This window comes from Chrysemys picta, chromosome 1 (genome assembly GCF_011386835.1).
Source record: "Chrysemys picta bellii isolate R12L10 chromosome 1, ASM1138683v2, whole genome shotgun sequence".
NCBI classification, from domain to species: Eukaryota; Metazoa; Chordata; order Testudines; family Emydidae; genus Chrysemys; species Chrysemys picta.
Genome location: NC_088791.1, coordinates 236,596,272 through 236,623,391, shown reverse-complemented (window position 1 = coordinate 236,623,391; position 27,120 = coordinate 236,596,272). Strand labels below are relative to the sequence as shown.

General features: G+C 40.2%; 1 protein-coding gene across 7 annotated transcripts in view; it reads left to right on the top strand.

The window, feature by feature from the left end:
- Nucleotides 1-27,120, top strand: part of MGAT4A (alpha-1,3-mannosyl-glycoprotein 4-beta-N-acetylglucosaminyltransferase A) — a 150,629-nt gene that overhangs the window by 17,572 nt on the left and 105,937 nt on the right. The window contains exon 1 of one of the 7 annotated variants that reach the window (XM_065591552.1): nt 25,702-25,823. The exons of the other annotated variants lie outside the window; for them this stretch is intronic. Within the exon in view, the coding sequence (XP_065447624.1) occupies nt 25,802-25,823 (22 nt within the window). The 5' untranslated portion in view covers nt 25,702-25,801. Of the gene's footprint in view, nt 1-25,701; nt 25,824-27,120 lie in introns of those variants that run through there. 7 annotated transcript variants of the gene reach the window in all.

The following is a 27,120-nucleotide window of genomic DNA, read 5'->3' as shown; positions in this document are numbered from 1 at the left end:
TGGCCCACCACCTCTCTCATGAGGAGATAGAGAAGAGCATGAGGTCTTGAGGTTTATAAAAATATATAGCAAGCTTCCTAAATTTATGTCCTTTCTGTTTTGCACTATGAATATGTAGAGGTACATAGGAAATCAGTCGCATTAGAAGAGATTAAAACCTGTTCCCATTTATTCTATCTAGCTGTAAAAAAAAAAACCACTCCTAGATAGATGTGCAATTGTGCCACTATTAGTGCTAGGCTGCTTTAAACACTATAACTGTTTCACAACTATCCTATCAAATTTCTGCTATAATATAAAGGTAATTTACAAGTCACACTTTTTTTTTTAAACCTTCCAAATCTTATTGCAGAGCTCACTTTAAATGCTTTTATGTTCATTGGCCCTCCCAAGTATGGATGGGGTGTTAGGGCTTGTCTACAATTGAAACACTATAGTGGCATAGCTGCAGTTGTTCTGCTGGAAGTGTCTATACTGAAGCACTACTACACTGATGGGAGGGGTTCTCCCATTAGCATAGGTAATCTGCTGACCTAGCTACTGCCTCTTGAGGAGGTGGAAGATTTCTTCCATCAACCTAGCATTGTCTACATTGGGACTTAAGTTGGCTTAACTGTGTTGCTCAGGGGTGTGGATTTTTCACACCTCGGAGAGACATAGCTGGGTTGATCTAATTTTCTGATGTAAATCAGACCTATGAAACAGAACCTTTAGTAACATTAGTTGTCAGCAGTGAGACGAAATTTCAAGAATTATGGTGAAGATTTGGCTTTTTACTGATTGGTGCTGACCAAGGTTTTGTCCATCTACACTCCAAGTAAACTGTTTTCATCTTTGGTTCAGGAGGATTTGTTGCTCACAATTATCAGTTGTTCAGTGTCTTAGTATGTTTGTGTGTTACTTCTTGTATTTAGCCTCAGTAAACAGGGTTCGCAATATATAAAAAAATCTTTAAAAAAAAATTACCCTGTTGATTGGACCCTGATGTAAATGAGAATAGTACAGTATTTAAAGAATTAAATGATCAGAATTTGGAAGTGAAATAACAAGTAGCTTGCTGTTACTTTTTTCCTTATTTGGCGGGTAACTAGGGCCTCCTCATTTCATAGAATGTTCCTTTTTTTGAGAACATATTTTAAATACCTTTACTGCATATTAATCTTCATTTCAGTCATAAGCAGGATATAAATGCAGCTCACTATCTGAAAAACAGTTATGATGGATGGAAGGAAGGAAGGAAGTGTTGGACTGGCAGTTTCCTGTGCAAAGGAGACCTCAAAAAACAATTAGAAATTGTGTAAGCTGTAACATGCATCATGATTAAATTTTGATTCAGTTGCCAATTCTATGAGTAATTATAATGGAGAAACTACTCTTGGAATTGATTGTAACGGAAAATTCTTTTGTGTGTCCCACAGTTCTATTGTGGGGTTTCCATTCGCCTTGAAACTAGTGGGCAGAATCAAATCTGCACCTCAGGTGGGAGCAGTGCCTTCAAATGAAAATGAGGATAATGATACTCACATTTCTTTAAGTGATTTGAGGTCTATGGGTGAAAAGTGCAATTTAAGATTTTAATATTGTAAAGGGAAACTACTTGCCTGTTGCTTTTTTAAAACGCTGCTTGACTTGTGTCAGGAAATCCTCTGTGAAAGAATTTTTGAGTTCAGTGCAGAAGGATTTTGAGTCAAGGACGTGTTCCTAAATTTGGATTTGAATCCTAGAATTTTTACCACCCTGCTTGAGCGATTACTTTGTTTTTTGTGTGTTAATTGAAAAACTGACTGCTACGTTTTTGCATCTCTTCTTGAAAGCATAACTTCCTTATGAACTAGTTTCATTTGGGTCCTTAAATTATTGTTGAAGAATGATCAATGTGTGAGGTAACTTACTATATGCCCTTCAAAGTGCAGACACAACAGCTTCAGTTAGACAACAAGAAAATCAAATCAAGGTTGCAATTTGAACAAGGTCTAATCTTCTAGAAAAACTTCTTGTTTATCTAATATTTAGAAACAACTTGTCATCTTTCTTTTTTGACTGACAATCAAATTTTTTTTAGTATATTGAATTAAAGGTGTCAAGGAAAATGATTAACAAACTCAAGTCTGTGTGTTGTGTTTTTACAAATAAAATATGAAAAGTCTGCCAAATCTGTATGAACTTTCACAGTGACAGTCATTAGTTCCTAGCTCAGTATATACGATAAATCAAGCCATTTCATGTTTCCCTTAATTTTCTTACCTTCTGTGTCAATGAAATTGTGACTCTAGTCATTTTAGAATTCTACAAGAAAATTGCACCGATTGTAAGGGCATATCCTATTTTTATACTCTATTTCTATTCCTTTGTTTCATGATTAAATAGAATCTCTATTGGGACAGTTTTCTAGGAATGTTTTCAGATAGCTCAAGCCTAAAATTTAGAGTTTGTAATAGAGATGTTTAACCACCTCTTATTAATAGGAGTATTTTTATTCAAGCAATTTTAAAAGATTCAGTGCAAATGATTTGTTTTCTTTAAATAGTCCCTTATAATGGGAGTTGAAGGTGGTTAGCACCTTGTAAAATCAAGCTCCAAAGTTTTCAGCTCAGACATTTCAGCACTGTGCTAATGCATTCAAACCAGAAAGTAGGTTGGGGGTGGAAAACAAACTAAACCAAGAGTGATTGGACTGTACTCATTGGCCAAGATGATTTAAAGTGCAAAAAGTAAACAGGTTACAAAAAAAAAAATAGTGAAAAGTAAACTAGATGTTAAAAATTCTTTCCTTTTTTAATCTGGGTTTGAAAAATCCACTCCCTTATGATGATTAGGAATCTTTCCCAAAAACTGAAGCTTTGTGAATGATAGATCAGAAGTAATTACTACCACCCTTTCACCAGCAATGAGGCTAAGGGATGATCTACACTACAGCTTATGTGGGTGTAACTTATGTCACTCGGGTGTGAATAAGCCACCCCCTTGAGCGACGTAAGTTATACTGACCTAAACGTTGGTGTGGACAGCACTATGTTAATGAGAGAGCTGTTCCCACCGACATATCTACTCTTGCAGAGGTGGTTTTATTATGCCAATGGGAGAACTCTCTCCCATCGGCATAGAGCGTCTTCATCTGTGTCTTTGTAACACTTCATGTGTAGACTACCCTGAAGGTTTTGAGGAGACAGAGTGTTTATACTTACCAGAAGCAGTTGGGGGATGGGTGTGTAGAGCGTCACATTTTTCAGACACCTACAAAAAAAATTGATTCGTGCTAAGAGCTTTGCCTACACTATAGACCTTACAGTGGCACAGGTCTCCGTAAGGTCTCCTGGGTAGCCGCTTTATGCCGATGGGAGAGCGCTCTTCCATCTGGCTTTAGAGCCAGTATTCTGGTAAAAATTGCAGCACTTGCCTCTTTCTAAATGGTTTGGAGGTGGGGGAAGGTTTTTGACTTCTCTGGGTATTGCCCCGAACTTCAAATTTTAAGTTCTGTCTATTAAATATCTGTTAAATTGTTCACACTCCATGTATAGGAAGAGAGTAAGTGGGAATTATAGTAAAGAAAAAGTGGACTTAAGCTAGGAAGGGAAGGGTTTAAGAAAAGCAGGGGGCATAAAGTAACATTTAAAAAATGTATTTGAGGAAGTTGACCGGCTGTATATATTACCTTCATGCACTGCACAGCCACCACTACTCACACGTTTTATTGCTTTGAGTCACACAATTTAGACTTAAATCTTTGGCTAGTAGATATCAAATTTTTAATTATCTCACTGTGCGTTTTTAAAACTTTTGGCACTTTGCTCACTTTCCGATTTTGTTTTGCTAATTATAATTAGTTTCACTTTATTTCCCATGCACTAGCGCAGGGCTGTTGGATTTGGGTCCACATCATTGTAACCGTATAACCAGACTCAAACATTTTAAATCTTAAGTCGGGTCCCAGAAACTACATTTGCTTAGAAACGATTAATTAAAAAACCTTAGGGTTTTTTCTTTATCTTCTGGTTGCTGACTTGTTAGGGTTCAATGGTTTGATGTTTTCAAGCTTTTTGCCACAACCATGAAGTTGCTTTTTATTTTTTAAATGAAATCTGAGATTCACATAGTCTTTTGATTCCCGTAACTAGGATTCTAAGAAAAATACTAAATATCATGAGACTTACAGTCAAATTGTGAGAGCTACTGCAGGGAATATCAAATATGAAAACAGAACTGTTTTTGCTTTATGAATACATTCTTATCTTCTAAATGTAATGGGGAAGAAGGATGCAAAGGTTGCCTTATTCTGCAACACCCCCCCCTTCTTCCTGCACCTCATCTTAACTTAAAGAGTTCTGTCTTTTCAGAAAGCATTCCACAGAATTAAACTTAAGGCTATTATGTGTAAAACCCTGACAAGTAGGCATTAATAGTTATAGACAATTTCTGAGAGTGAGAGAGAGAGAGCGAGAGAAACACCATACAGTTTCTTAATAAAACAAACATTTAATGCATACAGACAACGTTATAAATGGCATGAAATATAGCTAATAGTATTTGGAATACTATGAATAACTTTTAAACAAAAGCTGTTAGGTAGTAAATCTACTGGTGTTATTTTTACAGGTTTCCCTACTTTTACATAATCAGCATAAGGTTCCAACATAACATTTACACTCCTGTATTTTAATACACATATCAATATGCGTTTCCCTCTGATCTGCTCTCAGAGACGATTTCTCAGTCTTCATAGTGTTGTCATAATATATGGGGTGTGTGTCACCTGGACTCTTCAGAGCTTGAGAAGAATGGCAGCATCTCAGTCCTTTCAGTACTCCAGGACCTGTCAGCAAACAGTATGGGGATCTCCACAGTTAGCAGCTTTCCAGTCATTGGGTTAATAGTTTACTGATCCTTGAAGTTGCTGGTAAGAGAGAAATCTATAGCCTGCATCCAAAGTGATGCATGGTTTAGGATCAACATATAACATATCAATTCCGTGAATCTCTATAAGGCTGTACTATCTCTCCTCATTAGCCCAGCTAAGTCGGGCAAGAACTTAGAAACTGTCACCTCACTGAGCCTCTGCCCCCATTCTTTTTAACAGAGACAGAATGCCAGTTTAAAGCAGTTAGCAGATTGCTAAGTGTAAACTCTGTAGTCTCCAAGGGTAACAAATGCACCCCTACTAGGTCTTCCTCTAGGGCCATAAAACACACCAGCTTGGACCAAACATTATTCTAATGGAGGGCTTCTCTACTAAATAAAGCTGGAATAAACACTCACTTGTATCCAAAGTAGTACTAGGATGGGGACCCAACCCTCATAGCAAGCACATCGCTTGGTCCTGTGTCTATCAGCCACTGAACCCAAAGGTCTGTCTTTAACTCCTATATTTTTAACCTCCCCACCCCCTGTGCTCTGATAAGCTCAGAGTGGCTAGGTGTGACCTGGCAAGTGGCTTGCCCACAATGAAAATTGCTGTGAAGAGTCAGAAACAGCTATAGAGTATGTCTAGTAACTGCTACACTTATATTATTGGATGTTTGTGAGGGCATTCTGGCTCAGCTGCCTTGCACTGCTCTCTGTAGATGTGTGGGACACAGAATACTCCATTCCTTCAAAAGTCTTTGATGCAGGAAAATAATTTTATTTGGTTTATGGAGAAGAAGGGAAGGGGTTTTGTAATTGGGATGTATTTTTAGTATATTGAGGGATTTAACAGAGCCATGCTTTCAAAATAATAAAAATATGCAGATCAGCTTTATGAATAGCCATAGCTCTGGAGGCCTAGAGAATAAAATTGTCAAATAAGAATGCCTAATGAAATTTGATCCCAGGCAGTTTCTTTAAGAAGATCTATTTATAGCATCTATATTGTTAACATTTACTGTATATTGTTTTGTCTATTTGCATGGCTGATTAATCTTCTGCTTCAGGTTTAATAACCCTCTGTAACTTGCTTTAAAAGGTTTTGTTCTAAAAGGAGCTAATTTCAGTCAGGGAGCTAATTTCAGTCAGGAGTGAGGCAGCTAATTAGCCCATGGGAAGCAGTCATCCATGTCAGTACACTTCTAACATTTCAAGGACACCATACATCAACTTTAAGCAGTTTCAAGGCACAAACATGGGTGACATGTTTGCATTATGTCAACACAGTTTTTTTTAACATAGCTGTGTGTATTGTAACTCTCAGATGAGTGTCACAAAAGCCTTCTCTATGCTAGCTGAACCATTGCTGAAAACGGTTTTCAACAGAGTTCCCCGGAGCCAGTATTGAAAATGGGTTAAGTGCTAATGTAGAGCAGAAAAAATCTATTTTCATTATTATTGAGGTTCAGTCTTTTTCTGAAATGCTGCTGAAAACAATTTTGTCTGGTATACACTTCCACATAAGTAGTGTAATCAATTAAAAAAAGAGTCCAGTTGGCTCCAAGGAGAAGGAAGGAGAGACTAGGGTTATGATGATGAAATTTGTACTGTGATGGTTTGTAAAACTCTGATATTGTAGCCTGAGCATGATGGTATATATTCAAAGAAAAAAGTTTTTCTTTGAGTGATGGTCCCTATTCTATTCCGCTGATGAGTTTTTGCATGCACACCATTCATCTGGAGCCAGAAATTTTGAAAGTAGTAGCGTCTGTTGGTCTGCACGTGTGCCGTGGTTCACCTCATGGTTTCTGTAGCTGGACCTGGCCCCCACGCGCCCTGCTACATGCGCTCGCCCTGCTGCATCTGCCCCCCCCTTTTCCCTCCCAATTGCTCTTTCGCGTATAGTCTGTAGTTTCCTGTTGTGCTGCTTATGATTATGTAATCAATGTAAGGAATGAGTGAGATAATGAGTGTGACAGCCAATGGCAAAGCAAAGAAGCAAATATCGCTTTTATGGAACCAAGGTGTATATGGGGCTGTATATAAACCTACAGCAGTAGTGGCCAGAGAGAGATGTAACCCACGACAGCAAGAACTCGGGACCAGACCGGAAGCAGTAGAGCCTTCCCGCAGATCCGAAGGGACTTCGGGGACTCTTGTCACCTAGCGGTTCAATCTCTGGGCAGCTAGAACCTGGCCAGTCTCGGTCACCTCAGTCACGAAAGCAACACCTGCGTCTGGAGCCTGTCAGCAGTATCAATGGGATGTGTGTGAGAGTATAACTGCACAAGTAAGGGAAGCAAGTAATAAATTAACCTTCAGGACTGCTTTAGTTCGACCTTTGTTTGTGGTTATTTCTTGGCTGGTTCCAAGAACGGGTAACAGTTTTGTCCGAGGTGATAAAGGGTCGAGCAGATCAACCGAATCTCTAGTTCCTTCTGACTGCTGTGTGGTCAAGGTTGCAATTATTAGTGTTCTCTAGCATGTGATGCATTTCGAAAATATATAGTGTACATCGTTTGAGTATTTTACTGTTTATGTAGTAGTTTTAGTAATTTACTAGTTTTAGGAGTAGAATTGAAGCTTTTTTGCGGGGAGGGAGCTCACTCTAATGCACAAAAAGAGGCCATCTAAATTGACAGATGTGCCAGGTACAGACCTGCACACATAGACATCCCTCAGAATTACAGAGCCATCTGTTCCAGGGAAGACCATTGCTCAAAGACTAGTTTTGAGGACTGAAAGAGTACCCTTGACTCTGGGGAGGTCAGGAAAAACACCAGAGCCCTAGGAAGTGTTCGCCCTGGGATAGCCGAGGTCTCCATGCCTTCTGGGACCTCAATCTCCAGAGAGACTTTATCTCAGGGACAGGACATGCCACATCTGAGGCACTCCTCACTACCCTCCCCGCTTCAATGGTTTACATGATTCTGATGATACCGCCGATGGAACAGATCTCTGAATTTTCGTCTTCTAAAGAATTGCATGAGGGACAGAGATCGTTCATCCCTTCCCACCACTACGAGTACCAACAGAGGCCTTCTACATCGTAGCAGTATCCTCCACACTAGTTTGATTTTTCTGTTCTTACTCTCCTCTCTCAATTCACTTGTAGTCCAGGCAGTGATGGAATGGACTAGGCAATAGCACCCACACTCCACCCCATCTGACAGGGAGGGCAAGCAGCTGAACCTTTTAGACTGCCAGGTCTTCTCCTCAGTCAGCCTTCAATTCAGGATTTCTCATCAGGCATTACTTGACAAATACGATTTCTTGAATTACAGTAAATTGGAGGACTTTGCCAAAAACCTGCCACAACAGGACCGGGCCAGCTTCCAAGCAGTAATTGAGGGGAAGCTAGTAGCAAGGACAATGATGCCAATCAGTGGCGGACGTGGCAGATATCTCATTGTGCTCAATGGCCATGGGCATTGTCATGAGGAGGGAGTTCTGGCTCCATTCCTCTGGTTTTCCCACGGAGATACAAAATACCATCGAAGACTACTCTTTTGATTAATCCCATCTTTTCAGCCAGAAAATAGACAATTCCCTTCACATAGTCAAGGATTCAAGAGCTACACTCCATTCCTTGAGTATTTACTCACCTGTGCCAAAACATTAATTCTACCACCCGCAGCCCACACAGCATTACAGAACCTCCCAGTTTTTCCATCAGAAGCCTTATGAGCCACCAAGGAAGAGTCAAAAGTCTCAAAGATATCATCCTCAAGGCCCGCCTTCACTGCCTTCCTCCTCCCAAATGCAACCCCTGTAGTAGAGATATTTCTAAGGAACTATAGAGAACCACCTTGACTGCTGCCATACAACCACCTTTGGGGGTCATCTAGCACTCTTTTTACCAGCTTGGAGTGCAATAACAATGGACAAGCGGGTGCTAAATGTCATCCACTATGGCTATATGATCGAGCTCATCATGCTACCTCATGCACAACACCCTCCCTGATCCCTCTACAGGGACCACTCTGATGGCCGCATCCTAACCCTAGGGATGGACTCCTTACTACAAAGAGGGGTGATAGAGCGAGTTCCTCTCGACTATCAAGGAGGGGGTACTGTGTCACCGCCTTCATTTGCCTCTACCTTTACTGCCTGCAGATGTGGCTCGAGAGAGTTTACTCACCCACGTGCCATGCCATGAACTTTATGCTGACAGTTCCTCCTGTGGTAGTCTTTCCCTCCAGTGGTGGATGGACCTGCAACAGGTTTGTGAGGGGTACCATTTCTCCCATCCTCCCCGGACAAGATGATCATCACTGATGCGTCCCTGGTAGGATGGGGAGCACACATGGGAATCACATGACACAGGGAACATGGACCTCTTGGGAATCTAAGATGCACATCAATATTTTGGAACGCTGGACTGTAAGGAAGGCATGCCAATCATTTCTCCCATCCATCCAGTCCCATGATGTTCTTATCATTTTGGATGACACCACCACTGTTTACTACATCAGTAAACAAGGGGGCATCACCCACCAGATCCTGTTATCTGCAGCCTATCTCCCGGGCACTCAGAATGTGATCGCAGACTCTCTCAGCAGTGGTTTGTCATCAATCACGAGTGGGAACTCTACGACACTATAGTGTATATGACATCTTTGACCAATGGGAGACTCTGACCAGGGAGCTCTTTGCATCCCCTGCCAACAACAAATGCTCCTGGGAGGGGGGGTGGTATTGGTCTCATCCTCAAAGCAATGCTCTCATACTCCGCTGATCAGAGCAGATCAACTATGCCTTCTCCCCCCCCCCCTTGCCATTCCTGCCACGAGTACTCGACAAGATCAGATGGGAGAGAGCAATGGTCATTCTGATTGCCACATGCTGACCCAGACTGTTCTGGTTTCCCAACCTTCTCTTCATGTCAGCCTGTCCCCCAATTCCCATCCCCAGTTTCCCCGAGCTACTGACGCAGCACCATGGCAGGATCAGACATCCCGATCCACAGACACTTCACCTCAGAGCATGGTATTTGGATAGGAATCTTCTCTACTCAACATTCTCCTAAATAAACTAGGGAAAGGCAACCTAGATGGAGCTACTATAAGGTGGGTGCAAAACTGGTTGGAAAACCGTTCCCAGAAAGTAATTATCAGTGGTTGAGTCATGCTGGAAGGGCATAACGAGTGGGGTCCTGCAGGGATCAGTTCTGGATCCGGTTCTGTTCAATATCTTCATCAATGATTTAGATCCATGTTTCCCAAATTTGGGACGCTGCTTGCATAGGGAAAGCCCCGGCGGGCCAGGCCGGTTTGTTTACCTGCCATGTCCGCAGGTCCGGCCGATCGCGGCTCCCACTGGCCGCGGTTCGCCACTCCAGCCAATGGGAGCTGCTGGAAGTGGCACGGGCCGAGGGACGTACTGGCAGCCGCTTCCAGCAGCTTCCATTGGCCTGGAGCAGCGAACCGCGGCCAGTGGGAGCCGCGATTGGCCAGACCTGCGGATGGGGTAGGTAAACAAACCAGCCCAGCCCGCCAGGGGCTTTCCCTACACAAGCGGCGTCCCAAGTTTGGGAAACACTGATTTAGATAATGGCATAGAGATTACCCTTATAAAGTTTGTGGACGATACCAAGCTGGAAGGGGTTGCAAGTGCTTTGGAGGATAGGATTAAAATTCAAAATCATCTGGACAAACTGGAGAAATGGTCTGAAGTAAATAGGATGAAATTCAATAAGGACAAATGCAAAGTACTCCATTTAGGAAGGAACAATCAGTTGCACATATACAAAATGGGAAATGACTGCCTAGGAAGGAGTACTGTGGAAAGGGATCTGGGGGTCATAGTGGACCACAAGCTAAATATGAGTCAAGAGTGTAACACTGTTGCAAAAAAAGCGAACATCATTCTGGGATGTATTAGCAGGAGTGTTGTAAGCAAGACATGAGAAGTAATTGTTCTGCTCTACTCCGTGCTGATTAGGCCTCAACTGGAGTATTGTGTCCAGTTCTGGGCGCCACATTTCAGGAAGGATGTGGACAAATTGGAGGAAGTCCAGAGAAGAGCAGCAAAAATGATTAAAGGTTTAGAAAACGTGACCTATGGAGGGAAGATTGAAAAGACTGGGTTTGTTTAGTCTAGAAAAGAGGAGACTGAGAGGGCACATAAGTTTTCAAGTATGTAAAAAGTTGTGACAAGGAGGAGGAAGAAAAATTGTTTTTCTTAACCTCTGAGGATAGGATAAGAAGCAATGGGCTTAAATTGCAGCAAGGGAGGTTTAGGTTGGAAATTAGGAAAAACTTCTTGTCAGGGTGCTTAAGCACTGGAATAAATTGCCTAGAGCAGGTTAGACAAACACCTGTCAGGAATGGTCTAGATAATTAGTTCTGCCACAAGTGCAGGGGACTGGACTAGATGACCTCTCGAGGTCCCTTCCAGTTCTATGATTCTAGGACAGGCATGTTCATCAGAAGTGCAAAACTTCCTCTCCAGCAGCAGGAAAGAGTCCACGAGGCGTTCCTCCTGGGCCCAAGAGAAGGGACTTTCCCAGAAGAGCTGGTGATTCCCCTCCTTTTGGATTACTTTCTGTCTTTGAAGGCATTGAATCTCACACTCAACTCTCTCAAGGTACCGTACATGTGGCGGCAGTAAACACCTTTCACTTCAGGGTAGGGGAGACAAAAATGGGTGCGTCTCCCCTACCCCGAAGTTCCCTCTAATTTTTATCTTTTTCCACAGTGGCAGGTGGTCAACCGGACCTCCCTGCTGCAGAGTTTTTCTGAGGAAAAAATCCAAACTTTTTTTTCAGCTTATCTTAGGGCTGTCAAAAGATTTTAATAAGTTGCTATTAATCAGTTTTAATCGCAGTGTTAAACAATAATTAAATACCAATTGAAATTTATTATTAATATTTTTGAATGTTTTTCTGTATTTTCAAATATATTGATTTCAATTACAACACCAAATACAAAGTGTACAGTGCTCACTTTCTATTATCTTCGATTACAAATATTTGCACTGTAAAAAAGATAGAAGAAATAGTATTTTCAATTTACCTCACATAAGTACTGTGGTGCAATCTTTGTTGTGAAAATGAAACTTACAAAGGTAAACTTTTTTTAACATAACTGCACTCAAAACCAAAACAATGTAAAGCTTCAGAGCATACAAGTCTGCTCAGTCCTACTTCTTGTTCAGTTAATCACTAAGGCAAAGAAGTTTGTTTACATTTACAGGAAATAATACTTCCCACTTCTTATTTATAATGACACTTGAAACTCAGAACTGGCGTTCAGATTGTACTGTTGTAGCCAGCGTTGAAGGTGTTTACATACCAGATAAGCTAAACATTTGTATGCTCCTTCATGCTTCGATCACCATTCCAGAGGACGTGCTTCCAAGCTGATGAAGGGTTCTGCTCAATAATGATCCAAAACAGTGTGGACTGACGCATGTTCATTTTTATCATCTGAGTCAGATGCCACCAAAAGGTTGTTTATTTTTTTTTATTTTTTGTGGCTCGGGTTCTGTAATTTCTGTATCGGAACGTTGCTCTTTTAAGACTTCTGAAAGCATGCTCCACACCTTGTCCCTCTCAGATTTTGGAAGGCACTTCAGATTCTTAAGCCTTGGGTCGAATGCTGTAGCTATCTTTAGAAATATCATATTGGTACCTTCCTTGCGTTTTGTCAAATCTGCAATGAAAATGTTCTTAAATTGAACAACATATGCTGGGTCATCATCCAAGACTGCCAGAACATGAAATATATAGCAGAATGCAGGTAAAACCATGGAGAAGGAGACATACAATACTCCCTCAAGGAGTTCTGTCACAAACCTGCAGAGCTTTAGTAGTGTTTCCACCTTCTTCAGTTTTTCAAAATCCATTACTTGTCGGCACTGATAGATTGTGTTTTGAAGATCTAAGGTGACTGTGACAGTGGCTTTATTTCTAAGCAGATGCTGAACCATACCTAATGTGGAGTTCCATCTGGTTGAAATATCTTGTACAAGAGGTTCTTGTTTCTTTCCACTTGCAGCTTGGTGTATTTATAGCTCTGTACTGTTAGCTGGACTGTGTTTCAAAATGGCCAACAAGTTTTCTATATTTTGCCAGCAGGTTTTCAAAACCACTGAGTGCTACTGTAATGGATTGCTGCAGACTGAGCGATGCATGTTGTGTTCAAAAGGCAAATGACTGGCTGCTGCTATTATTATTATGTGCCCTGTCAGTACTAATTGTTGTTACCTTTTCTTTGGCAACATCCAAGAAACGCTCTGCACAAGTTTCAGCATAATGTCTCTCTTCAGTATGTGTTTCTGTTAAAGCAAATGACTGCAGTGTCCATGCAGCATCAGTCAGGTGTACCGTGACTCTAAGATAGCTGTGATTGCTCAAGGATCTCCAGTAATCACCAATCAAAGCAACAGTTAGTGCATTTTTCAGAAGTTCCAACTTTGTAGTCTTCCTGTTCAGATATAGATCAAGTATTTGGGTTGCAAATGGTTCCCCGGGAGGGCAAATTGCATGACTGTTTGGAAGATGCAATTTGAATAACATCTTTTAGTGCTCTGATGTTTACAGTGTTGTGTGGTCTGCAGTCCATAGCTATCCACTTTGCAATAGCACTAGTTAAGTTGTTGTACTTTGTTTGATTCGTGGGCTTGTAGCGATCCTGAAACTCTGTAAGCGTATTCTGTCACAGCTGGTGAGATTCATTTCTGTCGGTGGGCTATCTGTAGTGCAATAACTGGAGGTGAAAGCATGTTTAGGGCATAGGTGGTATGCAGACTTGAACTACTTCGATGGTATTGGATCTCAACCTTGCAATAGCTACAGAGAACCATCTGTACGTTTTTTAAAAATAAACTTCCCATTCAAAAGACCTGAACTTTTGCTGCTTTACTCCATTAACTTTTTCTGATATTTAATCACTCCAGAACATAGTAGAACTGTGCCAGTGTCTGCCAAGTATTTAAGTACAGTAAGTGAAGAGGGCCAAAACAGACGTGTGCGATTAACACATGTTAAAAAAAGCGTTAATTTGTTTTGCATTAATCACTTGTGTTAACTGCGATTAATTGACAGCTCTAGGTTTTGTTTTTTTTTTAACTGACAGTTAAGCCCCAGCTGTATCCCAGGGCTACATTTGATTTTAAGGCAGATCTCCTCAGTTTCGTTTTCCCTTCTGAGGTGTTTGTATCAGCTGGTGCCCCTGCAGACTTCATAGAGTGAGCTGGGCCTAGAAAAGCCAGAGACAAAAGGAAGGCCCAGTTTATTTCACCCCATTACTAAGCATTGCAGTGGGGATCTTGGCTGGCTCAGTGGGCAGAGTGCAGTTTACCACTCAGAGCCCAGTCCAGGTGGAATTACCGCGTACCCTCCCCAGGGCAGGAAAGGAGGATGGGCGGCTGGCTCTGGTAGGCAGGGTACAGGCATTGTCTCAGTCTGGGTTGGCTTGCTTCAGTTCTGCTCCCCTGGCCAGGAGTCGGGCAGGATTGGAAAAGAGCAGGCTCCAGGCATAAACAGATTTCCTTTCCCCATCTCCATGAGGAAAAAGATGCCAGAAGAACATCACACTGGATGGAAGATCAGGTCCCTAGAGCCCACACCTTGATTTTAGTGTCCACATAATTTTAAGCTGAAGTGTTTGGTTTTGTATGTATGCACAAAACTTAAAATTTGACTTTGGCTGGATTAGTGGGAGTGCTTATACTGACAGTCAACAATAGTTTGCTTTTTTTTTTTTAAGAGTGTTTGAGTACATTGTGCAATATACCTGATATCCAGTATCATAATTGGAGGTAGGGATGTCACCAGAAAAAAACAGGTGCACAACTCTCAAACACATACATGAAACACAACTTTCTCTCATTAAATGAAAGAAAAGAAAACACCAGACCATTTTGAAGCATTTTATGGGGGTTTTTGTGTGGAGGGATGAGGGCGGCAGAGACTGGCTCTGCACACTCACCCCCCCCCCCCCCAAAATGAAAACAAACAAAAAAACTGAATGCAGCCTATTACACCTATCCTGTTTAAAGCTGTATGTATCTGTATGTACATCTAACTTGCATCATTTTGTAAATGTATACAAGCAATTCCAAGCCCAGCAAATGTTAGATTTTCAAGTGTGCAACTGTTCTTGTGTTCTGCTATGGAAGCTGGCAGAACCTTATTAAATAGCTTCTGTTCTAACATGTTGTGTAGGCTATAACAATAAAATACTTTGAACAGAGTCAGCAATAAAGTAGAACCTGCTAATTAGCACTAATGATTTGAGACCCATTGTAAACTAATTTGTGAATTGGGTAGTAAGGACCCCATTTCTTCTCTAATTTAAATCAGTGGAAAAACTACCATTGACTTCAACTGGAGCAGCATCTGATCTTAAATGAATAAATAGATTTAAAAAAAAAATCTAATGCCGAATCACAAAATATGCTTCGTTCATTTGATGCATTTCAGTTTCAGTATTTAGAATGTCGTAGTATATTGTCTAATAATAGGGCTGTCGATTAATCGCAGTTAACTCTCATGAGTAACTCAAAAAAATTAATCGCCATTTTAATTGCACAGTTAAACAATAGAATACCAATTGAAATTTATTAAATATTTTGGATGTTTTTCTACATTTTCATATATATTGTATTCTGTGTTATAATTGAAATCAAAGTGTATATTACTTCTTATTATAAATATTTGCACTGTAGAAATGATAAAAGAAAATATTTTTCAATTCACCTAATACAAGTACTGTAGTGCAGTCTCTTTATCATGAAAGTTGAACTTACAAATGTAGAATTAGGTACAAAAAACTGCATTTAAAACTAAAACAGTGTAAAATTTTAGAGCCTGCAAGTCCACTCTGTTGCCGGCACAGGGGCCCGAGGACAGCAACAGTGGGGTTCGGTGCCCGGAGTGCTTCACGCCAATAAACATACCGGGGTGGAGAAACAATCAAAGTTTATTTGAGATCTCAAAGTAGTGCAAGGAGACAGGCAAGTCTCAAATCGAGCACATCAGCAAAAACAGTTTCTCTCTTCTTTATACACTTTACAACTAAGCCCCCCTCTCTACCACCACCCCCACTCCCCCTCCCCTCTCTACCAAAGGCATGTTTATACATTTAAGCAACTAAATCATTCTAGGGCTATAAATCTAGCTTGTTAGTAACTTCTCCCTAAACAGTTATTTGGTCCTGTTTACCCTTAGTTTATTACCCCTTCCCCAGCTAGAAACATGCAAACCTCATCATTATTGTTTGGTACCTAGTACGAGCAAGGTCGTAATTGCTAACTGGCTATTTACACATTCCAATTCCTGTCCTTGGTTGTTAAGGTCGATTAGAGTTAAACATGGAAGGACAGAGTTTAAACATGGAAGAACTCTGGCTCAGGCAGGCATAGTAACCCCAACAACTCAGTCCTACTTCTTCTTCAGCCACTCGCTAAGACAAACAAGTTTGTTTACATTTGCAGGAGATAATGCTGCTCGCTTCTTTGTTTACAATGTCACCTGAAAGTGAGAAGGTGTTCGCATGGGATTGTTGTAGGTGGCATCACAAGGTATTTATATGCCAGGTGCGCTAAAGATTCATATGTCCCTTCATGCTTCAACCACCATTACAGGGGACATGCGTCCATGTTGATGGCGGGTTCTGCTTGATAACAAACCAAAGCAGTGCAGACCACCACATGTTCATTTTCACTATCTGAATCAGATCCCACCAGTGAAAGGTTAATTTTCTTTTTTGGTGGTTCGGGTTCTTTAGTTTCCACATCGGACTGTTGCTCTTTTAGGACTTCTGAAAGCATGCTTCACACCCCATCCCTCTCAGATTTTGGAAGGCACTTCAGATTCTTAAACCTTGGGTCAGATAGAAATCTCACATTGGTACCTTCTTTGTGTTTTATGAAATCTACAATGAAAGTGTTTTTAAAATGAACATGTGCTGGGTCATCATCCAAGACTGTTATATATGGCAGAATATGGGTAAAACAGAGCAGGGGACATACAGTTCTCCCCCAAGGAGTTCAGTCATAAATCTAATTAACGCATTATTATTTTTAATTCGCATCATCAGCATAGAAGCATGTCCTTTGGAATGGTGGCCAAAGCATGAAGGGCCATATGATTGTTGAGCATATCTGGCACGTAAATACCTTGTAATGCCAGCTACAAAAGTGCCATGTAAATTCCTGTTCTCACTTTCTGGTGACATTGTAAATAAGAGGAGGGCAGTATTATCTCCTGTAAATGTAAATAAACTTGTTTATCTTAACGAGTGGCTGAATAAGAAGTAGGACTGAGTGGACTTGCAGGCTCTAAAATTTTACATTTTTATTTTTGAATGCAATTTTTTTGTACCTAATTCTGTATTTATAAGTTCGACTTACATGATAAAGAGATTGCACTACAGTACTTGTATTAGGTGAATTGAAAAATATTATTTCTTTTGGTTTTTTTACAGTGCAAATACTTGTAATTAAAAATAAAAAAGTGAGCACTGTATAGTTTTTTATTCTGTGTTGTAATTGAAATCAATATATTTGAAAAGTAGAAAACATCCAAAAATATTTAAATAAATGGTATACTATTATTAACAGTGCCATTAATCACACAATTAATCGCAATAATTTTTTTAATCTCTTGACAGCCCTAGTTGTTAATAAATATAATATATTTTTATAAAAAATAGTGAAGACTTAATTCAGGACCTCACTACAGAAATGTTTGTTCTTAAATCTTTGCTGAGAAATGAGGAGACCCCATCTTTTGGGCGTAACTATTTTAGGAATACAGTAACTCCTCACTTAGGAATCCCAGTTAATATTGTTTTGTTGTTATGTCGCTGCGCTATTAGAGAGCATACTCGTTTAAAGTTGCACAGTGCTCCCTTATAACATTGTTCGGCAGTCGCCTGCTTTGTCCACTGCTTGCAGAAAGAGCAACCTGTTGGAGCTAGCTGGTGGGGTCTTGGAATCAGGGTTCACTGGCAGCCCCCCATCAGCTCCCCGCACCCCTAAGTTTCCTGTGCGTCAGCTGCCCAATAGGCTATCAATTGGTGGGCAGTTCAGCTGTCCCTCCTCCCCACTGCTGTGTGCTGCTCCTGCCCTCTGCCTTAGAGCTCCTCCTGGGAGCCTCCTGCTTGCTATGCAGAGGTGAGGGTGAAGACAGGTGCTAATGTCAGGGTGTCACTCTCCCCCAGCTCCTGTACCTTATCTCCACAGAGCGGGCGGGGGGACACGACAGGGCTCAGAATGGAGAGAGCTTGCTGGCAGCAGCTGCTGTCTCAACTTGCGGATCTACTTAAAAAGGCAATGTACTTAGAGTGGGGTCAGCATACTTAAAGTGGCAATGCGCATCTCTCTCTCTCTATCTCACACACTCACACACACACGGTGTGTGTGTCTGTCTCTGTGTGTGTCTCTCTCTCTCTGCCATGCTCTCTCTCCTCCCTTCATTTGTGCTGCCTTGTAGAGTGTGAGGCTACATTAACAATAATGTGTTAACCCTTGAGGGCTCAGCCGAGTGCTAGTTCATCATTTAGCAGTAAGACATTCACTGGGAAATATCCCACCCTCTGACTTCATCACCTCAACCAACCTTCACAATCATCATTGCTGCGTACAGTATTAAATTGTTTGTTTAAAACTTATACTGTGTGTGTATATATATATATGTGTGTGTGTGTGTGTGTGTGTGTTTGTATATATAACTTTTTGTCTGGCGAAAAAAATTTCCCTGGAACCTAATCCCCCTTCCCTCCCCCCATTTACATTAATTCTTATGGGGAAATTGGATTCGCTTAACATTGTTTTGCTTAAAGTAGCATTTTTCAGGAACATAACTACAACGGTAAGCGAGGAGTTACTGTACTAAATCAGGTTTCAGAGTAACAGCCGTGTTAGTCTGTATCCGCAAAAAGAACAGGAGTACTTGTGGCACCTTAGAGAGTAACATTTATTTGAGCATAAGCTTTCATGAGCTACAGCCCACTTCATCAGATGCATAGAATGGGCCATATAGTAAGAAATATATATACATACAGAGAACACGAAAAAGTGGAAGTAGCCATACCAACTGTAAGAGGCTAATTATTTACGACGAGGTATTATCAGCAGGAGAAAAACTTTTGTAGTGATAATCAAGCTGGCCCATTTTAAACAGTTGACAAGAAGGTGTGAGGCTTCTTAACATGGGGAAATAGATTCAATATGTGTAATGACCCAGCCACTCTATTTCCCCATGTTAAGTAGCCTCACACCTTCTTGTCAACTGTTTAAAATGGGCCAGTTTGATTATCACTACAAAAGTTTTTCTCCTGCTGATAATACCTTGTCGTAAATAATTAGCCTCTTACAGTTGGTATGGCTACTTCCACTTTTTCGTGTTCTCTGTATGTATATATATTTCTTACTATATGGCCCATTCTATGCATCTGATGAAGTGGGCTGTAGCTCATGAAAGCTTATGCTCAAATAAATGTTAGTCTCTAAGGTGCCACAAGTACTCCTGTTCTTTTTGTACTAAAGCACTGAGACTTTCTTAGAGGGGTGTGTTTTTTTTTTTTTTTAGAATTTGAACAAAAAATCTTTGATTAAAATAACAAAATTATACTTGGAAAAAACCTAATATGTCTTTAAAAATCTGTTTCAGCTAACTGGTTACCACATACACTAAATGCCCTAATCCATAATTGTTTTGTTACATGGCATAACAATAGGGCAGAGTTAAAGTTGCTTTGGTGCCTTAACTTTGCATTCTCATACTTTAACTAGGGCTGTGAATTAATCGCAGTTAACTCAAGCGATTAACTTAAAACAAATTAAGTCAACTAAAAAAATTAATCGTGATTAATCGCACTGTTAATAATAGAATACCAAATGAAATGTATTAATATTTTTGGATGTTTTTCTACATTTTCAAATATGCTGATTTCAATTACAATACACAACACAAAGTATACAGTGCTCGCTTTATATTATCTTTGATTACAAATATTTGCACTGTAAAAAAGATAAACAAAAGAAATAATTTTAAATTCACCTCAGAGAAGTACTGTAGTGCAGTCTCTTTATCATGAAAGTGCAATTTACAAATGTAGATTTTTTTGTTACATAACTGCACTCCAAAACAAAACAATGTAAAAATGTACAGCCTACAATTCCACTCAGTCCTATTTCTTGTTCAGCCAATCGCTAAGACAAATGAGTTTGTTTGCACTTACAGGTGATAATGCTGCCCTCTTCTTATTTACAATGTCACCAGAAAGTGAGAACAGGTATTTGCATGGCACTTTTGTAGCTGGCATTGCAAGGTATTTATGTGCCAGATATGCTAAACATTTGTATGTCCCTTCATGCTTCGGTCACCATTCCAGAGGACATGCTTCCACGCTGATGACACTCGTGAAAAAAAATAATGGGTTAATTAAATTTGTGACTGAACTGAATATCCAAAAATATTTAAATAAATGGTATTCTGTTATTCTATTGTTTAAAAGTGTGATTAAAAAAATCGTGATTAATCGCAGTTTTAATCTTGTGATTAATTACGATTAATTTATTTAATCATTTGATAGTCCTAATTTTAACATGTAACCTTAATCATGAATTTCCTTGGTTTGTAGTGCTTGGATTTGGAATACTTACAACATGCCTGTAATATTTTTTGCTCTTAAATTACAGTTATATACTCAACCTAAATGCCAATTCAATGTCATTTTTTCTAGTGGAATAGATCAAAACTTGAATGATTCCTTGCGTCATGATATTTGGCAGTTAGTGACTTTGTTGATAAAAAATTGTACACCAAATGTAATTCTGACTTAAAAAGAAAATGCACCAGACTTTGAAAATCTGGGAAAGTAATTAAACTACTAGCATCTGAAACCCCATGCTGTTGCATCAGTGTGGCAATTGAGCCAAGTAATCCAGCATCTGAGCAGTCTCCTTCTTATAGCCAGTGAAATTGTTGCATGCAAATTAGCTGTAGAGTAAGGTAGTGATTACCTTTGATATCATGATCTAGGAGTTTTGGCATGGCATAGATGCATGTCTTGGTGTTGCATGGATGAAATTTGTCAAAAAGTAAAAAGTTAAAATGACATGAACTTCGATTATAACAGACCACAAATCCCAGTAATGATTGAACTTGTTGATATTCTAAACAAAAAGAACTCCCAGCCATGCTTGTAGCTGTTTCCATGGCTTCACACTAACTTAACAGACACTGTAGCCTTGAGTGACGCACAGTGACAATACTGGAATTTTATTGTATAGATATGTTCCTAAGAAAACTCAGGGTAAATCCATAAAAGTCCCAGCAAAGTTCTCTTACAGTATTAGGGCTTGCCTATAAAAGGAAATTGAGCAGAATAACTACTGTGAATTATGCTATTCTGAAATAGCTCCCAGTGTGGGCACTCTTATTCTGGAATTTTACCAATCTTATCACCTGTAAGGGACTATTATAAGCCATGTTCTTGATTTTTTTTTTTTAATTGAGATAAATTTCAGGATTTTGTTTTTGTTTTGTGAGCAGGGATTTTCATATATCACAACGCGTCCAATTACTCCCTTCCATGTCCTTATCTTATGTGAAATTTTTTTCAACAGAAAATGAGCATTTTTAATAAATTGTGTACACCAGATGCACCCGATTTCTGTGTATTGGAAAACTTCCGAAAGCTGGGTCAAAAAACTTAATTCCAGATGGTGAATAGTTGGCTAACTATTTGTGTAATTAATTATTTCATGGGGGAGTAACAAATTGATTCAGCAAGGTAAAGTAGTTGAAGACTCTAGCCTTCATTCATAATAGCAAAAGGATTCTGTTAGGTCAGACCTCAGATCGAGATTTTGTAAAAATGAGCTTTTATGAAACCTAAGACAAATGCAGATATTTTCAAGTGTTAAAATATATATTCTGTGGAAAGAGCTTTGTAAAAATATACTCCTCTGCACTGTTTGCAGCATTGTGCTTGTGCGTGGGAACTTGAAAGTGTCTTTTATTTAAAATTGACTTATAAGCAACTGGACGGTCTTCATTGTCCAAACTCTGGGGGAAAAAATAGACAATGAAAATATTTTAACTGAATTTTAAAGATATATCTTTTACCTGTTACTGGTGTGGGGCGATAATCCCCATAGAAATGCCTATAAAGAAATAAAATAAGAGTAGCATCAGTTATGAGGAGATTTGTTCTTAAAATGTGAATTTTAACTTGACAATGCCCTTTTTAAATACAGATTGGTAAATTTCATACTAGCATTTCAGGTAGATGTCACACTGGTCTTATAGTCTATAAATCTATGAAATTTGCTATGCAGATTTTGTTAAGTATTACATTAAGTGTGGTTCCATGATTACATTAGGCTGGAAACATGGGTAGGAATTCTTTCAAATACATTTTTGCTTTTGGTTCTGAAGGATCATGACTACAGTTTTTGTTTTTGAAGAATACCTATGCATCTCACATAAGAATTTGAACGCCACTGGAAAAGCTTCAGTTTGAGATTTAGTAGGCATAGCAGTCTGAGAGAATTAATGTAGCAAGGGCTGTGATTTCTCGGAGGACGCCTGCTGACAATCTCCTACTGTACAATTTGTTCTGAAAGCATGTGTTTTAGTACTCAATTAAAAAACCTGCAGGATGACAAAAATGTCAAACATTAGATGAATAAGGCTATTGACATCTGTTAAATAGACCAATCATTTTATTTTGATTCCTTGTTTTTACAGGAGAAAATAACACAGCTAGGGAAATATATATAAATCAGATGCAAACCTGAGGTAGCAACGTGCAAGACAGTTTTACAGCTATGTTCTCTACTGACACTTTAATGTCGGAAGTAATATGTAGGGTTTAATTCATTTTTTCAAAATAGATAACTAATTACGAAAAGGTATTTTAGATCTGCATAGCTGATTTTTTTAACAAGCTATAATTGTTCATAACAAATAAATACAAAATTTGCTACGATTGGAAGACTTTTTTGGATCTTCAGATTTACCAGTCCAGATTGAGGGGTTGCCAGTTTTCGGTTTGAAATTGACTGACTGCAGCATTAACAAAATAGTAATCAGATTTTTGGGAACAAAAGGCTTGTTTCCCACTCTTTTTTTTTTTTTTTTTCTTCCAAATTGGTCTTTTACCTTGAATAGAGAAACATTCTGCTAGGTGGCTTGCTTCCAGTTCCTGGAGCTGGTGAGTAGGGGCACCGGGCGGGCAGGCAAGGGGGCTGCTCCCCCAGGAGGGCGACGGGGGGGCTCCGGACCCCGGCAGGGGAGAGCAGCTCGGGGCCGCACGAGTGGCCATGTAAAATGTATCGGCTCGGGGTGGACCCCGGCCGGCTCCTCGCCCCTGTAGGGGGGTAGCGTCCACCCCTCCCCCCTCGTCCTGGCTCCTCAGCTGAGCCCCCCGTCGCCCTCCTGGGGAAGCAGCCCCCTTGCCAGCCCCCCTTGCCTGCCCGGTGCCCTTACTCACCAGCTCCAGGGGAGGGGATGGGGCCTGTGGCAGAGCCAGGGGATGAGCAGTGAGCACCCCCCAGCACATTGGCAAGTTGGCACCTGTAGCTCCAGCCCCGGAGTCGGTATCTATACAAGGAGCCGCATATTAACTTCTGAAGAGCTGCATGTGGCTCCGGAGCCACAAGTTGGCCACCCCTGCCTTAGAGTCTGGCTTGTCCACACCTAATCATGATGTTAGGTACCATGTGCTAACATATGTATACATGTGAATCCTATGTGAACACAATTATAATTTTGGTAAAAGCAGTAGTATAGTCAGAATCTTATACTTTTAATGGTATCTTCTGCACCCTTGTTGGTAGATTTTAAAAATACTAGAATATCTCTAAACAGTAACATGAGGACTTGTTCTTAAACAACTTGCTGCTGTAGTTGTAGCACCGTCTTTAGTATAAAGCCTGTCCAATTATACTTTCTAGATTCCTTTGTAGGATTTCTACTCTCAAGACTGATGTATCATGAAACCTATGATAGCCACGGGGGCTGCAATTCTACTGATAGTATTGTGGAGTCTTTCCATGTACAATTATGAAGGTGATTCTGCAGTAGTTCGTCCATTTAATCTAAAAGCTAATAACAGTTTTAAGAACTCTGACGCTTTAATCTTCAACATTGTAACATTACTGCAGCAAAGTGACTCAGGCGAAGTTTGGAGAGTTTTAGCCATTTTGATGTTCAGACTATTTTTCATTTGAAATTTTGATATTCAGAGCTTTCTGGTCATGCAAACTATTAACCTACAATTTAGGCTGCTTCTGCTACAGTATTTAGATATTCTGGCAGAATAAAATGAAACTACAGTATGGTTTTTCTCTCCTGTTTTTCTTCTTTTTTTGCTGCCCCCTTTTTTTGCTAAGGGAAAAGACCACTTAACTCTTAAAATCATCAAGGGTTGAAATGCATTCATTTTAACACACTGGACTCTAGTAATAAAGAAAACATAACTTAAAAACCAGTGAAAAACTCACTAATATTTCCAGATTCTTCCTGCTGAGTTTAGGAAATTGGGATCTATTGTAAAACATAGCTTGGTAGCTGACCAGAACTGGAACTAAAACATCTAACTATATAATAAAGAATGTACGTGGGGCTGAGGCTGCAAGGAAAATGGACAGCATTTGTAGCTTGTGGAGTGTGTTCTTCTCTTGAGGCGCCAGTGGAATTCCCGTTGTATTCATGAGAGCACCACAAAAGAATCAAGCTCCCAAAAGAGCATGTCTGGGTTTTCGACTCTGCATGTTTCTTGGATCAAGAAAAAAAAATGGAGAAACCCAACTGCTAAACTAGCAGACCATTTTCCAGGAAATGCAGAACATTAAGCCAGATTAAACATTTACTTTTAATTACTGTAGTTATGCTGGCTGAATGAAAACAACTGACAAAGAATTAAAACATTCAGTTCTTACGTAAAAAGCAACAGAGGGTCCTGTGGCACCTTTAAGACTAACAGAAGTATTGGGAGCATAAGCTTTCGTGGGTAAGAACCTCACTTACGTAATTCTCAACAGGAAAATCATCTCTATTAGCAGTTATTGAGTGTTGATATTTTTATTTGATCCTTTTGGCTTCCAAAGCAAAGTGTATGGCAAAACATCAGCTTCCCATTTTTACTCTAAAGTAATAAATGCTTCTTAAATAAAAATATCAACGACCAAGCTGTAAAACCTGCAGAATTTTTGAAGACCAAATCTTCTGTTATTTTCTACTCATTTGCTGCTTCTCTGTATGGGAACAAATGGTGTTTTATTCATCAGAGGATAGATTTCTTTTGGGGTCCTTCCATCAGCTTTATGGCTAGTAAATTGGTATCTCAATAGAAGGAAAGAAGCATTTGGTACTATGGTGGAAACCTAAGTATTTTTTTCATTTAAGTTACTAATCTTTTAATGACCTGTTTTTCTAACTTATTTAAATTTTAATGTTTTAATGCTAAAATAATTAAAAAATTGAGGTTTTTCTACTTGTGTCAAGAAATCCCTATGGGCATCTTGGTATTGCTAACTAAGCAATAATTCTTATTTCAATTAACTGCCTGGGTTTTTTTGGCAGGAAGTAATAGACCATTTTGTGTATTATTCTGTGCAAAATGTTGTTTGTGAACTGTGTTTTGTTCCTTCTTTTCTAAACACAGGGTATTTTAGCTAACTAATTACGTTTTCAAAATATTAAATGGATAATACATCCTAACTACAGAGAGAAAGTAAATGTAAAATAGGGGGTAAAAAAGGACAAAGGAAGAAATATAATATCAGTCTTTAATGGAGAACAAGGAAAAGATGCGCAGTGCATGGATAGAGAAGGAATTGTACTGTATTAGTCTTTTAACAACCAAAAAGATAATTTACCTGCAAAACTTTAACTTAATTAAGTAGAGTTAACGTCATACTTTTCAGAAGTTGGCATGGGAGATGACCACTGGATTACAGATGGATACCTGGAACATCCATTGACTAGAGAAGAGGGATGAAATGGATTGAGATCAGAGGTGGGGCTACTGTGTGATCAGGCTGGGGACTTCAAAACAGGGAGCTGACAGGCTGGCAAAGTGAAGAGGGCAACAATGAAGGGAAGATGGGGAGAGAAAGTGTCAGTGAAACCTGAGATGCTTAGCTTCTTGGGTGGTTGTGTCCTAGGACGCAAGATATAACTGAGAGGGTCTTGGGTTTACTGCAGCCCTCCTCTGTCTCTACACCTCAAAAAAAGAAAAAATATATGTGTAATTACCTACAAACACATTTGCTTACTAATATTAGTAGGAATCCACAGTTTTAGTCACAGGAGATTGCTGGTAACTTAGTACTAAAGGGTTAAATAAGTAAAGTTGAACTATATCACCAAACTCCATTTATTCATTCATACAAATTATTCAAAAGATGCATATCTTTTGCAAACTATTTCCAAATGCATGTCTGGCTTCTGTCTTTTTTTTTATAAGTCAGTAGTGCTGCCAAGTCTGATACTGCTACAGCTACACTAACTTCTCTGAATGATGCAAATAATAAATAGGTTCTGTGTTATTTCACTCTGAAATTAAAATTTATCTGGTACTTTGGTCCAAAAAGTTTGGGGTTTTAGCCTGTGCTACAATAAGTGTCTGCATAATTACCACATCATCTAAATCAATGGTTCTCAACCTTTGAAGACTACTGTACCCTTTTCACGAGTCTGACTTAGGGTTGCCAACTTTCTATCTGCAGAAAACCAAACACCCTTGCCACATCCCTGCCATGCCTTCTCTGAGGCCACTCCCTCCCTCTCTCCCTCCATCGATCGCTCTCCCCCATCCTTGCTCACTTGCTTATTTTCACCAGGCTGGGGCAGGGGGTTGGGGGTTGGGGCGGGGGGGAGGGCTATGGGGTAGGGGAGAGAGCTCTGGGCTGGGGCAGGGAGTTGGGGTGTGGGAGGGGATGAGGGCCATGGCTAGGGGTGCAGCTCTGGGGTGGGGCCAGGGATGAGGGATTTTGGGTGCAGGAGAGGGCTGGGGCAGGGAGGTGGGGCACAGGAGGGGATGAGGGGTGCAGGCTCCAGGCAGCACTTACCTCAGGCAGTTCCTGGGAAGCTGCCAGCACTGGTCGTGCTTTGAGCAGGGGGTTGGACTAGATGATCTCCTGAGGTCCCTTCCAACCCTGATATTCTATGATCTCTCTCCGCCTCCTAGGCGGAGGTGCGACCACGTGTCTCTGAGCCACGGGTCCCCAACATGGTGCCCACCAGGGCATCCATATGCGCCCGCCTACTGGCTGCCGGACAAGCAGCCACCGAAATGCCGCCGAGAAGCGGCA